This window comes from Macaca mulatta, chromosome 3, assembly GCF_049350105.2.
Source record: "Macaca mulatta isolate MMU2019108-1 chromosome 3, T2T-MMU8v2.0, whole genome shotgun sequence".
NCBI classification, from domain to species: domain Eukaryota; kingdom Metazoa; phylum Chordata; class Mammalia; order Primates; family Cercopithecidae; genus Macaca; species Macaca mulatta.
Window position 1 is genome coordinate 21,801,740 of NC_133408.1, and position 14,028 is coordinate 21,815,767.

The 14,028-nt window shown below is 39.6% G+C and overlaps 1 protein-coding gene across 1 annotated transcript in view; it reads right to left on the reverse strand.

The window, feature by feature from the left end:
• The window catches only part of JAM2 (junctional adhesion molecule 2), a 78,704-nt gene that overhangs the window by 15,047 nt on the left and 49,629 nt on the right, over positions 1–14,028 (reverse strand). Inside the window, exons 3-6 of the mRNA XM_015133082.3 lie at positions 10,883–10,990; positions 6,742–6,894; positions 3,227–3,429; positions 217–316 (exon numbers count right to left, since the gene is read on the reverse strand). Coding sequence (XP_014988568.1) covers positions 217–316; positions 3,227–3,429; positions 6,742–6,894; positions 10,883–10,990 — 564 coding nt within the window. The remainder of the gene's footprint in view (positions 1–216; positions 317–3,226; positions 3,430–6,741; positions 6,895–10,882; positions 10,991–14,028) is intronic.

A 14,028-nucleotide genomic window follows, 5' to 3' on the forward strand; every position in this document is an offset into this window, starting at 1 on the left:
ACAATACTAAGTATTTTTGGCTTATTTGGGAGATGGCTTAAAAACAGCATCCTTGCTTCTTTGCAACACATCATATCAAGTTAATTTTAATCATTCTCTCCTGTTTATCCTTCAAGTCACTCAGACATGTCCTGCTCCTTGCTCCTTCTACCCCCAAATGCTGGAATTCACAGTCTAATTGAAAACCATTTGTTCCTCCCAATATTTCATGCTTACCTACTTGCATTCGTTTCCCAGGACACCTGCGATATCCAACAGAATTGCGGGCTTCACAGGAATATTCTCCAGTATCCAGTTTGGAAACAGTATTAAATTGCTATTTGTGGATGCAAAAATATGTATTTTTAAGCCATAGATGTATAAGTAGACTTTTTAAATAACCCTGTTCCTCCAGTTTTAGCTTCAAGTTTGTCTTTCCTTTTTAAAAATTTGAGACTTTCTATCTTTACTATGAACTTAAAAATCTCCATGACTTCAAGGAGTTTAAGCTAGACTTTTGCTTAATTTGACAGAGAAGAACAAAGATAAAACACACACAGGGAAGTTCCTTTTTTTTTTTTTTTAACCATGAAAGTAGTACAGTTAGGAAGGCAGTGAGCATTTTTTAAAGTTCATAACACATGGTAGTATTAAGTAGTCTAGGTATTTCTAATTCCTAGGAAACATCATTTATAAATGAAGGGCAGGCCTCCCTGGTAAAAGGGTTAATGCACTTTCCTAAGTCACAAGCGAGTTCACTGCAGCAGCCAACAATAAATACTCCCTTTAAAGAGTCAGTTACTACCAGGAAGTAGCTTAGGGCCTAGGAAAATCTTAATTGGTATCGGTTTATAGGATTGTTGATTCTATCAATTCTAGAATTTTTTTAAATTTGAAAAGAAAAGCCAGCCCTTGCTCCTTCCCATCCCTGTCAAAGCAACCAAAAGCTAAGACTGATATAATATACTTCATTATTTTTATCAGTAGTTTTATCCCCTTGGAGAATATTTGGAAGGAATGAAGGCAGACAAAAAGGAAGAAGAGGAGAAAAGAAAGAAGAGAGGGAGGGAGGGAGGGAGAAAAGAAAGAAGAGAGGGAGGGAGGGAGGGAGAAAAGAAAGAAGAGAGGGAGGGAGGGAGGGAGGGAGAAAAGAAAGAAGAGAGGGAGGGAGGGAGAAAAGAAAGAAGAGAGGGAGGGAGGGAGAAAAGAAAGAAGAGAGGGAGGGAGGGAGGGAGGGAGAAAAGAAAGGAGAGAGGGAGGGAGGGAGGGAGAAAGGAAGGAAGAGAGGGAGGGAGGGAGGGAGAAAAGAAAGAAGAGAGGGAGGGAGGGAGAAAAGAAAGAAGAGAGGGAGGGAGAAAAGAAAGAAGAGAGGGAGGGAGGGAGAAAAGAAAGAAGAGAGGGAGGGAGGGAGGGAGGGAGAAAAGAAAGAAGAGAGGGAGGGAGGGAGGGAGAAAGGAAGGAAGAGAGGGAGGGAGAGAAAGAGGGAGAAAGGAAGGAAGAGAGGGAGGGAGAGAGAGAGAAAGGAAGGAAGAGAGGGAGGGAGGGAGAGAGAAAGGAAGGAAGAGGGAGGGAGAGAGAGAGGGAGAAAGGAAAGAAGAGAGGGAGGGAGAGACAGCAAGGAAGGAAGAGAGGGAGGGAGGGAGGGAGAAAGGAAGGAAGAGAGGGAGGGAGAGAGAGAGAAAGGAAGGAAGAGAGGGAGGGAGGGAGGGAGAAAGGAAGGAAGAGAGGGAGGGAGAGAGAGAGAAAGGAAGGAAGAGAGGGAGGGAGGGAGGGAGAAAGGAAGGGAGTGAGGGAGAGAGAGAGAAAGGAAGGAAGAGAGGGAGGGAGAGAGGGAGGAAGAGAGGGCGGGAGAGAGGGAGAAAGGAAGGAAGGAAAGAAGAAAGGGCTGGAGGGAGGGAAGAAAGGGAGTGTAATCCTGGTCACCTTGAAGGGTCATTGTCTTAGATCCTCCTAAATGGAGGGAGAGGAAGTTTTCCTGTTCTTTTTTTTTTCTTTTTTTTCACTCTATGGAATCATCTCTCACTCTCCTCAAAGCCAGAATGCTTTTAGAATATTCACCATGAACTCGGGGCCAAGGTTACATATAAATAATATGTTAGACTAAAACCCAAAATGATCTTCCAGCATATGATAGCTGGTAATTAAAAGGAAGTCATTGGCTTCCATACACCAGAGCCTTTGTTGTTCATTTCTCACATAAGAACCCATCCTAGTTCAACCCAGGTGCATTCCTTTGACATCACAAGCTATTTCAAGGGTTGAGGTTAGCTGAGGAAAGTGAATCTATCCTTTCAGACCTGCCTTGGGGCTTTTACCGACTACCCTGAGAAAAAATACATTTGAAAAGTAAATATAGCAAAGTGTGACAGCAGGTTTTTCTGCCCAGTTGCTCAGTGTAAAATCACTCAGACCTGCTGATTGTACCTGCTGACTGCTGAGAGGCCAGAGCGTGGCCGGGCTTAAGAAGGAGCTGCATCCAATAGGCTTCATTATTCAGCCACTCTAGCAATTTGCTTTCTTGTTTATCAGAAGATATAGTTTGTAAATGTTATTGTGCACTTGTAGATGAAAGGAATGAAGCATTATATCCTCCTTCCAAAATTCATTAAAATTGACTGGGCATGGTGCCTCCCAATGTGCTGGGATTACAGGCGTGAGCCACCGCGCCCGGCCACGCATTTTTTAAAGTTTATAGCACATGGTAGTAGTCTAGGTATTTCTACCTAGTCTAGGTATTTCTAATTCCTAGGAAACATCGTCTATATAAATGAAGGCCTCCACGGTAAAAGGGTTCATGCACTTTCCTAAGTCACAAGTGAGTTCATTGCAGCAGCAAACAATAAACATTTCCTTTAAAGAGCCAGAGTTACTACCAGGAAGTAGCTTAGGGTGTAGGAAAATCTTAATTGGTATCATTTATAGGATTATCAATTCTAGAATCTTTTTAAATTCTGAAAAGATAAACACACAGCCTTTGCTCCTTTGCTTCAGGAACCTTGCCCCTTTGCTCTTTTACTGGTCCTTGGACACTCAGCTCCCTCAGTCTCTGTTTTCTCTTCCCATCTCCTGTAGTAGCTCTTTCCATCACTTCTTGGTACAAGTGCTGCCATCTTTCCTGCTGCCCCTGCTTCTCTCCACTTAGCAAGCAATGGTATCACTTCTCTATTCAACATCATCTTAAGTTCTAATAATTTTTTTTTGATCCAAATGCAAGACAGTTATGAAGTCAATCTTGAAATGACCTTACCAGAGTTCCAGTTTTTGTGTTCATTGTGTATGAGCTGTTGGTGCTTTGGGAGCCAAGTCTGGGATTTTCTAGCAAACGGATGCCATCCTTAAACCATGTGTATTCAGGAGCTGGATTCCCTTCTTTGTCTTGACATCGTAGCTCTACCACAGTTCCACTCAGAGCAGAAGAGGGTACTTCACATGATGGAACTGCTGGAGCCACTGAACAATGGAAGTCAGATGATATTGGTTATTTATAGGCTAATCAAGGTTGTTTGTTTTCTTTAAAGCTGTTGACTTTGTCTCTATAATCAAGGGTTTTAATAGCCAGGTAAAGATGTGTGCTTACTGGACCCTATGATAGAGACTGGTTACTTGTCCAACAAACCCATCTTCTTTCTTCATGGACACACAGTGGACCACGTTTCCCAGCACTCTTGTTGCCAGATGGGGTCATATACATGAGTTCTGGCTAATGGAATGTGGGAAAAAAGTGATATATCCCAGTTCCAGGTCCGACTAATTAAAAACCTCCACATGTTTGTTCATATCCTCCACCCCCTCCCACTACCAAGTAGGTGTCAACAACAATGGTGACCTTGGAAAGTCATGTATTGAAGATGTCAGACCTATATTAGGTTGAGTCTCTAATGGTTTCATGAAATAAAATAATATAGCTCCTCCACCACTGTCCCAACTATTTAGGCTTTACTTCAGTGAGAAAGAAACTTATTATGTTAATCAACTCACTGAGAGTTAAAGGCCTATCTTTTATAATAATAAGCATTACTTTAGCTTGTACAACAGCTATTCTTTATTAGATAAACAATCGCTACTGTTTTCTTCAATTGGTTTATTACCAATTATATTTAAAAGAAGCCTAACAGAGAGAGAGAGTGCGTGTGCATGTGTGTGTGTGTGTAGATAGATTTTTTTTTTTTTTGAGACAGAATCTCACCCTATAACTCAGCCTAGAGTAAAGTGGCGTGATCACGGTTTACTGTAGCCTCAACCTCCCGAGCTCAAGCAATTGATCCTTCCACCTCAACCTCCCAAGTAGCTGGAATATAGGCTCGAGCCACCATGACCAGCTAATTTAGAAATTTTTTTTTTTTATAGAAAGGGTCTCACTATGTTGCCCAGGCTGGTCTTGAACTCCTAGGCTCAAGCAATCCTCCTGCTTTGGCCTCCCACAGTGCTGGGATTATAGGCATGAGCCACCAGGCCCGGCCAAACCTGAGTATTTTTTTCAGGCCCAGTACTCAACTATAAATCTCATTCTGTCTAGAACTGGCCAAGTTCGAAAATACCTGGTCCAGCTATTAGGGTTATTCTGATCTCAGGGATTGAAAAGTAAACCAGACTTCATTAGGTGACCTATTTATTATTCAGGAAAACCCAGAACTGGCTGTATTCTAAGGTGGTCTCCCAAGATTACAGTATTTCTATTCCAAAACTCTAAGGTGGTCTCCCCAGATTGCAGTCCTTGGTAAAAATACACTTTTTTTTTTTTTTTCCAGTTATTCAATCAAACACTAATCTAGGTACTATAGTAGAAAGATTTTGGAAATGTAACTGAGGTCCCAAAACCATTGTCCCTAAGATAGGATGATTTCATGAATGGGTTTGACCTAATCACATGAACCTTTAAAAGCAGAGAGTTTTCTCTGGCTGGTTACAGAAGGAAAAGTCAGATATGCAAGGCACAAGAAGGCAGCTAGGTGTGGTGGCTCACACCTGTAATCACAGCATTTTGGGAGGCCAAGGCAAGAAGATCACTTGAGGCCTGGAGTTTGAGACCAGCCTGGGCAACATAGCGAGATTGTGTCTCTACAAAACACACACATATACACACACACATACACACACACACACAAGTGGTGTGTGCCTGTGGTCTCAGCTGAGATGGGAGGCTGAGATGAGAGAATCACTTAAGCCAAGGAGGTTGAGGCTGTAGTAAGCCGTGATCTGGAAGACAGAGCAAAATCTTGTCTCAAAGCAACAACAAAAACGAAGTACAAGAATTTGACATGCTTTTCTTTCATTGAAGATGGAAGGGACCATGTAATAAGGAATGTGGTGGCCTCTAGGAGTTGAGCGTGGCCCACCAACTGATAGCCAGCATAGAACAGGGACTTTGGTCCTACAACCACAAGGAACAGAAATCTGCCAACACCAAGAATGAGCCTGGAAACGGATTTTTCCTCATAGCTTGTAGATAAGAACTCAGCCTTGTCAATACTTTGATTTCAGCCTTGGGATACTTTGGGCAGATACCCAGTCTTCTTGTTGGACTTTTGCTGTACAGACCTATTTAGTTGTTATACAACACTAGAAAATGAATAAACTGGCCAGATCTGCTGCAAGGTTTTCTGAATTAAATTTCTCCTGTGCTAGTGCATCACTAGTATTTCAGAAAGAGCATGAACAACATGAAAAAGGAAGGGGAGCTGTTTTAGTGTCTTTGCTTGGTAGATTATACACCACCAATGAAAGAGAAGAGATCGTGTTCCTCCACAAACTACCATCATGAACTGTTTTACTATCTATCAGTGATTCTTTTTATTTATTTATTTACTTATTTGAGAAAGTCTTGCTGTCTCCCAGGTTAGAGTGCAGTGGCAAGATCATAGCTCATTGCAGCCTTGAACTCCTGGGCTCAACTAATCCTCTGGCCTCAGCCTCCAAGTAGCTGGGACTACAGGTGTATAACAACACCACAAATGGATTTTTCTTTTGTTTTCTTTCTATCTTTCTTTCTTTTTTTTTTAAGAGAGAGAGATATAGGGGACTCACTATGCTGCCCAGGCTGGTCTCAATCTCCTGACCTCAAGGGATCCTCCCACTTCAACCTCACAAAGTGGTGGGATTACAGGCATAAGCCCCTGTGCCTAGTCTATCCATGATTCTTACAGAAACTAAACATACTGGTTTTGGAGTTAACCCCATCTGGATTAAAATCTTAGTCCAGACACTTTCTAGCTGTATGGCCTTGTTAAATCATTTAAATTCCATTTAAAATCATATTAATGTTAATGAAGATGAAGTAAAATTACTTATGTGACAAGGGCTAACACATATCAGGTACATAATCAATGTCAGTTTCCTTTATTTACCAAATGACTTCTAATCCTACCTTCGGTCTACTTTTTTTGTGTGTTATTGCTTCTCTACCATCTCATGTGATACTATTTTAAATGGTTGGAAAAATTGTGTATATGCTGAAAACTACTGAAAAATAAACCCTCAGGAAAGATACTCCTATGTACATTGTAGGACCCCTAGGAATTGCCTCCATCTTTAACAAAGAGATACTTTGTGATAACACGTTACTAAAATTTCAGCAGCCAATGAGGGGATGGGGAGAAATGGCCAAGAGCTTGCCGGGAAGGTGATGCTTATGGTCTCTGTAACTTGACTGGTTGAGGCTCCCAGTTGATGCTGGCATGTTCATGGACCAGTGCTTGGTTGCCCCCAGGGCTGTGTGGTGGAGAAGAAGTGAGAGACGTAGTCACACATATACATGCACATCACCTAATACTTCCAGAGTGACTGTGTCCTCTTCCAGGTTTTGGCCTTGCTCAGATGGGGCACTAACTTCACAACGATATTTCCCCGCATCACTTCTTGTCACATTTTTGATCCGGATATTGAAATCTATCATCTCAGCTCGATTTTTAAAATCACCTTTTAGAAAAAGAAGACACTGATGTTAGTAATAACCCAAGTAGCTTTCTGTGTAATACCTTCCTCTAGTCAGTTCATTTAGTAACCAAAGCATTTATTTCCCTATTAATCAATAGGAAAATATTGATTAATTTAAACAAGTTTAAAGCCTAAAAATTATATATGGATGCTGTTATTTAAATTTTTTCTTTTGGAAAGGACAGTTTTTAAAATGTTCAAAAGGCCAGGCGTGGTGGCTCATGCCTGTAATCCCAGCACTTTGGGAGGCCGAGGCGGTTGGAGACAAGCCTGGCCAACATGGTGAAATCCCGTCTTTACTAAAAATACAAAAAATTAGCTGGGCATGGTGGCATGCGCCTGTAAACCCTGCTACTTGGGAGGCTGAGGCAGGAGAATCATTTGAACCCAGGAGGCGGAGGCTGCAGTGAGCCGAGATTGTGCCACTGCACTCCAGCCTGGGCGACAGAGCGAGAATCAGTCTCAAAAAAAAAAAAAAAAAAGTTCAAAAAGGCATATTTAGTTTTATATTCTCATATTTTAATTCATTTTGACATCTAATTTTAGTTTATTCTACTAGCTTAGTCAAAACAGAGATCAAACTTATTTGGCAGTGTTGTAATGCCTATGTTCAACCTCATACTTCTCACCGAATCAAAATTTTGAAATCTTTATGTATAAGGTTAATAACTGTCAGTTAAGCAGTTCACCGAGCAATTAAATGTTTTTGTCCATACGCAGTCAGATTTAATTGCTGCTGTAAGATAGTCATAATTTCTCCAGTTTCAGTCTAACATATACCTTACAGTACACACCTGCATAGATTTTCTAATTATTTGGATGGCCCTAACAAGCCATTTTAGGTCTTTGCCTTCACTTACATAAAACAGGGATAATAATATCTTTTTCAAAAAATTTACTTTCTAGGTAAGCAGACATAAGGCCATGTGAAAACATTTTGCTGAAAGTTGCTAAACAAACGTGAGGCAAAATTTGTAAGGTATTATCATATTAATTATTTTCTAATATTTAACTGACCTTTTTCTAATTTAACAAATATAAAAATTGCATGTTTTCAGAACTACAAAATTCAGTAGTTATACAAGGTGAATTAAAATAGTAAAGCTGGTCATAATAATGTTCATTCATGCATGTTTTTATTTTATTATATTAAGACATAATTATAAAAATAGGTAAAATTTAGTGAAAGCATTCCTATTTATTCTAGCTTAGGTGGTCTTGCCCATGTCAGTGGATTGTCTTGCACTGGCCACTGCATCAGGTACTCAGACAGTCATATGGCCCATAGATTTTTGTCAACCAGATTTGGCAATACAACTCTGACCTGTCAGTCCATATGCCAGATCAAGCATATTGTCAGTGATTGTGTCTAACCTCTCAAATATGTGCTTTTCAAAAATGAGGTGACAGAGCAAGCCAAGGCTCCCTGCAAGGCAACAAACCCATCAATATCTACGTTATTTTCAACCACAACATCTAGCAGAGAGTTATCCACGTTTCCTTTGTTTGTGAATGTTTCACTGTTGGTTTATAAAGTGGACTGTTATTTTATCTTCCGAGCTGCTCTGGGCCTTCACTGACATGTTTGATTTCTGGCTGACCCCAGTGCTCCCACCCCGTCTCCAAGTGCCCAGCTCCCTGGCAGGCTGTCACCTCCAGCGTGGGCCCTCTGAGGAACAGCTGCCAGCAGGCCTGGCCCCGGAGGCCCTTCCATATTATGTATATAAATTTTATTTTTTGAGACAGAGTCTTGCTCTGTTGCCCAGGCTGGAGTGCAGTGGCGTGATCTTGGCTCACTGCAAGCCATTCTCATGCCTCGGCCTCCCAGGCATCTGGGATTACAGATGTGCACCACCATGCTGGCTAATTTTTGTATTTTTAGTAGAGATGGGGTTTCACCATGTTGGCCAGGCTGGTCTCGAACTCCTGGCCTCAAGTGATCCGCATGCCTCGGCCTCCCAAAGTGCTGGGATTACAGACATGAGCCACTGTGCCCAGCCCCATGTTATATTTTAAAGAATTCAGTTCAAATGCTTGCCTCATTCCCTTTCTAGTTCCCTTGTAAAAATATTCATGTCTTCAGAAAACCAGGGAGTCTGGTTTAATTGGCTGGAACAGTAACTTTATGTGTGGTGGCCCACGTAACACTGCGGCACAAGAAAAGGTGGTTAAAAACATTATTTTATTTTTTGATAGTAACATATTCAGAATTAAAATAGTGTTTTGCACCCGGTGTGGTGGCTTGTACCTGTAGTCCCAGCTGAGGTAGGAGCATCACTTGAGGACAGAAGTTTGAGGCCAGCCTTGGCAACATGGCCAGATCTCATCTCTTTAAAAAAATGTAAAAATTAGGCAGGTGCAGTGGCTCAAATAGTTTTGCATAACGTGCACATGCCAGAAATGGCAACTACAGAAAATTCAAGTGAAGACAGCTGTGCTATTAACATCTTACAGCTAGTAGTCTTTATCTTGACATATAAGAACTCGAGGGGATATTTTAAATTTTCTACAAACTTCAAACATTTTCACTTAATTCTTTAACATTAAAGAAATACATAGTATTTTAAAATAATAACATGTTTATTACACTTGTAAAATTGTATTTCCAGCTTTAGAAATATTTATAATGGAAAGATTCAAGCATACACAACATTAGAAAGTAGAGTGAATTGTACCTCAATGTATCATTGACCAGCTATAATAGTAATCAATGCAGGGTTTATCTTGTTTCATCTGTATCATTAACCACTGGTTTATTTTGAAGCAAATGGAAATTTGCTTCATCCATCATTATCAATGTCTTAAATTATAAGTTCATCACATATTCAATGGCAAGAGTTGGTAGTAGAAAGAAATGTATAACAAAAGAAAGAAAAGAAAAGAAAGTACTTGATAATGGTTGTTGTCACAACCCACTCTTAAGTCTTAACTCCCTAAACTTCTCAGTGGTGGCCTGCCTTTCAAGATGGACTTAAGGAAATAGGTTGACAGCATTATGACTGAGAAGCAACCTTCCACTTCCAAACCACACAATTTTTTAATTCCTTTCTCTCAGGAGCCAGGCAAGTGGCTCACACCTGTGATTTCAGTATTTTTGGAGACTGAGGCAGGAGGATGGCTTGAGCCCAGGAGTTCAAGACCAGCCTGGGCAACATAGGGAGACCTCACCTCATCTCTACAAAAAAAAAAATTAAATTAGCTGAGCATACTGGTGTGCACCTGTAGTTCCAGCTTCTTGGGGACTGAGATGGGAGGATAACTTGAGCTCCAGAGGTGGAGACTGCAGTGAGCCATGATCATACCACTGTACTCTGGGCTGGGCAAGAGAACAAGACCTTGAAAAAAGAAAGGAAAGAAAGGAAGAAAGGAAGAAAAAGAAGAAAGGAAAGAAAGGAAGAAAAAGAAGAAAGGAAAGAAAGAAAGAAAGAAAAGAAAAAGAAAAAGAAAGAAAGGGAAAGAGAGAGAAAGAAAGAAAGAGAGAGAGAAGAAAGGAAAGGAAGGGAAGAAAGAAAGAAAAGAAACGAAAAAAGAAAAGAAGGAAGGAAGGAAAAGAAAAGAAAGAAAGGAAAGGAAGGGAAGAAAGAAAGAAGGAAAAGAAAGAAAGAAGGAAATAAGGAAAGAAAGAAGGAAAGAAAGAAAGAAAGAAAGAAAGAAAGAAAGAAAGAAAGAAAGAAAGAAAGAAAGAAAGAGAGAGTTTAATCTACAGAGCCAATAAGAGCAATTGCATTTTGCATCCTTTATGCCTGAATTGAGAAAGAAGAGTCCAGGGATTCAGTGGGCTTCACCTCCCTCTGTTCTCTGCTTTTGTGGCTATTGTGTTTTATGTCTCAGACGTGGTTGCTTTCATCTCACACTTACAAAAACACGTTTTCAGTAATCAGTCATGTCCTGATCTCATTTGTCAATTAAAGGATCCTGGTTGTACTTGGCATTCTCTTGCTCACACCTCTTCAAGCCTCCAGCTTCTTACCTTGAAGAGTCTGTTGATAGTAGACAAAGGAGACACTCCGACCCAGTTTCTTCCACTCTAATCTGGAGGAAACAGTCTTCTTTGGGGTTTTACAGGCTAAAATAGCCTCTAGGAACAACAATAAAAATACTTGTTTTTCTAATTGTCTCCATGAATTTATATTTTACTTAACTGGGTAACAACATTTTAAACATATTTAAATTACTCCTTTATAGTTTTATTCATTCATTCATTCATAAATTACTTCAACGGGTCCCATGTTGGCTCAATGCAGAGATGAATTGGAAGCCTTCTAGCTCTTCCACATAATAACTGCGTGACACTATGCTTATTTCCCTGGTTATCAAGTTTGAGTTTTCACCGGTAAAATGGGCTAGTATTTCACAAAGTTGTTGTGAGTCTTCAAATGCAATAAGATACGCAAAGCACACAGACTTGGACATAGTAAGGACTTAACAAATGGCAGCTATGATTAATTACGTATCTTCTTATTCTCAGTCTCAGTCTTGAAGGAGTCTACCATCTGGTAGAAGAAGAAACTAAGATAATGGCATTTCAGCTCAGTGTTGCTGAATACCAGCTATGTAAATGGTGATTCATGCTTAGTACCCAAGAAAGGCACTTAATCCAGCCCAGGACATGCTGGGAAACCAGAAAAGTTTCAGCAACATGCTATATTCTCACTCAGATCCCTTCTTTGTCGACCTGCTCTACAAATACATTAATACATATCCAACATGGTCTCCTAATAAATCATTGATTTTTACCCCCAAACAACTGCCTGTATAACCTTGCCTCAGTCCAGATAATTATTAAAATTTAAATCTTGGCATCAACTGTGACTACCTCAATGTAGCTAAGTGCTTTTATTACAAGAAATTTACTGCAATTGTGTCATTAAATAATTCTTGGAGCCTCCAAAGGAACCCCCTTTTCACTGTCCAAACGAGATGTCTGAGAGAGAAAAAAAAACAACCCAGTGCCAGTCTGGGAACCGCTTCAAGTTGCCAAATGGAAACCTCCAGTTATAAATATTTTTAAAAGTATTTTTTAACCAGGCTCTCTAGAATGTCAACTCCATATTTCTGAAATACTTTTTTCCCACAAGGCATATGGTTTGACCTAAAAAAGCACAGTATCTTTGACCAGAAATTATTTTAAAATCCTTTTCATACCTCTGATTTTAATGTTAAGCAAATGAATGTTAAAAAAGAATGCAGAATATTTAGTTTCTAATTTTTTTCATTCCACACATATTGCTGGACATACAAAAATGGAATAAAAGGTAATGGAAAATAGAAAGTAGGGCAGAGAAAAGAAAGGCAAGGAAGAAAAGAACCAAAAATTGCTTTCAAGGATATCTAAAGTTTTTAAAGCAGGTTTTATATTACAAAGAGACATCATTTTACAGACATGTTTACAATTATGCTACAAAGACAAATGTGTGCTAAGGGACCTGTCTGAGGAAATACAGTTCTGTTCTGTTGATTAAGGAGAATGGGTGGTGACCTTCCGGAGTCTTGAGTTGTAGATAGGTTTCCTTCCGGTATTTTGTGAGTTTCCAACAATTACACACACACCCACACTCATTTTTAGCCTATTCCTCATGTCTTCTGTGTCTTAAGTCTTATTTTACACTTAAATAATTGCATTGTGTTACATATTTAGATACTCACGCATGTGCGTGTGCTTGCGTGTGCACGCACACATACACACACCCCTCCTGGTGAATTCTTCCTAATTTCTGTCCTTATTGCGCTGTGGAAAAACCTCTATGAAACTTATACTAGAAAATATAGCAATAATTTTCCTAAGTCCAGTGACTTCACTCCAGCCTCTCTCTCGCTGGCCATGTAAAATGTGGAGAAATGGTTTATCCAGTTCATCCAAAATATGATGAGTACTTACTGTCTGCCATGCATTGTTCTTGAGCTATATCAGTGAACAAAACAAAGATCCTTGCCCTTTGGAATCTTACAATCCAGCAGGGGAAGTCAGATAAACAAGAAATGTAATAAAGTGAATTACCTCGTATGTTAGTAGATGATGAGGGTTATGAAGACAAAAGAGAGCAGAGCAGAGTACAGGAGGTTTGGAAGTGCTAGGGACAGGGCTACAATTTTTGAAAAACGGTAGCGAGAGTTCACCTCGTTTAGAAGGTGACATTTGACCAAAGGTTTAAAGGAGGGAGAGAATTCATTATATAGTTCTTTGAGAAAGAAGATCCCAAGTAAGGAAACAGCCAGTGCCTAGGCCCTCAGGTACTAATGCTTGATTTTGAACTTCTAGCCTCCAGAACCATGAGAGAATAAATTTCTATTGTTTTAAGTCACCTGGTTTGTAGTATTTTTTAATGGCAACCATAGGAAACAAATGCAGAGAATAAAAATACTGGAATCATGGGGTCAATAGCTGAAGATAAGGAAGTAAATGAACTTACAACCTAACTCTCATGAACTCTCTTCTCTCTCTTCAGCCAAAATTCAATACTTATGCCAGCATAATTTTGTGTATCAGGCTTTAGGGTTCATAAAGCCTGATAGGGTGTATCAGGCTGCGCCATAACATGGAGGTTATAGCAGAGGCTTTGGAGTTAGCCTCTACTGTACACTCCCTATGTGATATTGGGAGAATTATTTTTATATCCACGTCTGTAAAATGATAAAAAGAACAGTACTCATCTTACAAAGTTGTCACTAAGATTAAATGAGACACTATATTTACATGCGTGATGCACATGGTACTACTTTGCATATGGTATGTACTCTGTAAATGGTCATTATTGTTTCCACCCCCTGAGGAATTTCTCTGAGTTATAGTTGCAAGCTTGCCTTTACATAGAAATATATACTTTATACCATCACAAATTTACCCATAAATCACTCCAGTTTGAAATAAAATGTTATCTCTGTAGGAGATAGCAAAAAATATAGATATAAATCATATTTTCTCAACCTAAGGCATATTAAAAACAGGAAAATGTGCCAAGCTTTTCTATTAAGATGATTATTTCATTGCCAAAATATCTATTTCATTTGGATCAAGAAAAGAGAATTCTTTGTTTATAAAAAGCATTAGCAGCAACATGTGGCAAAACAATCACATTTCGGAATTACATAGATAGAATCATTATGAATTTTAATTTT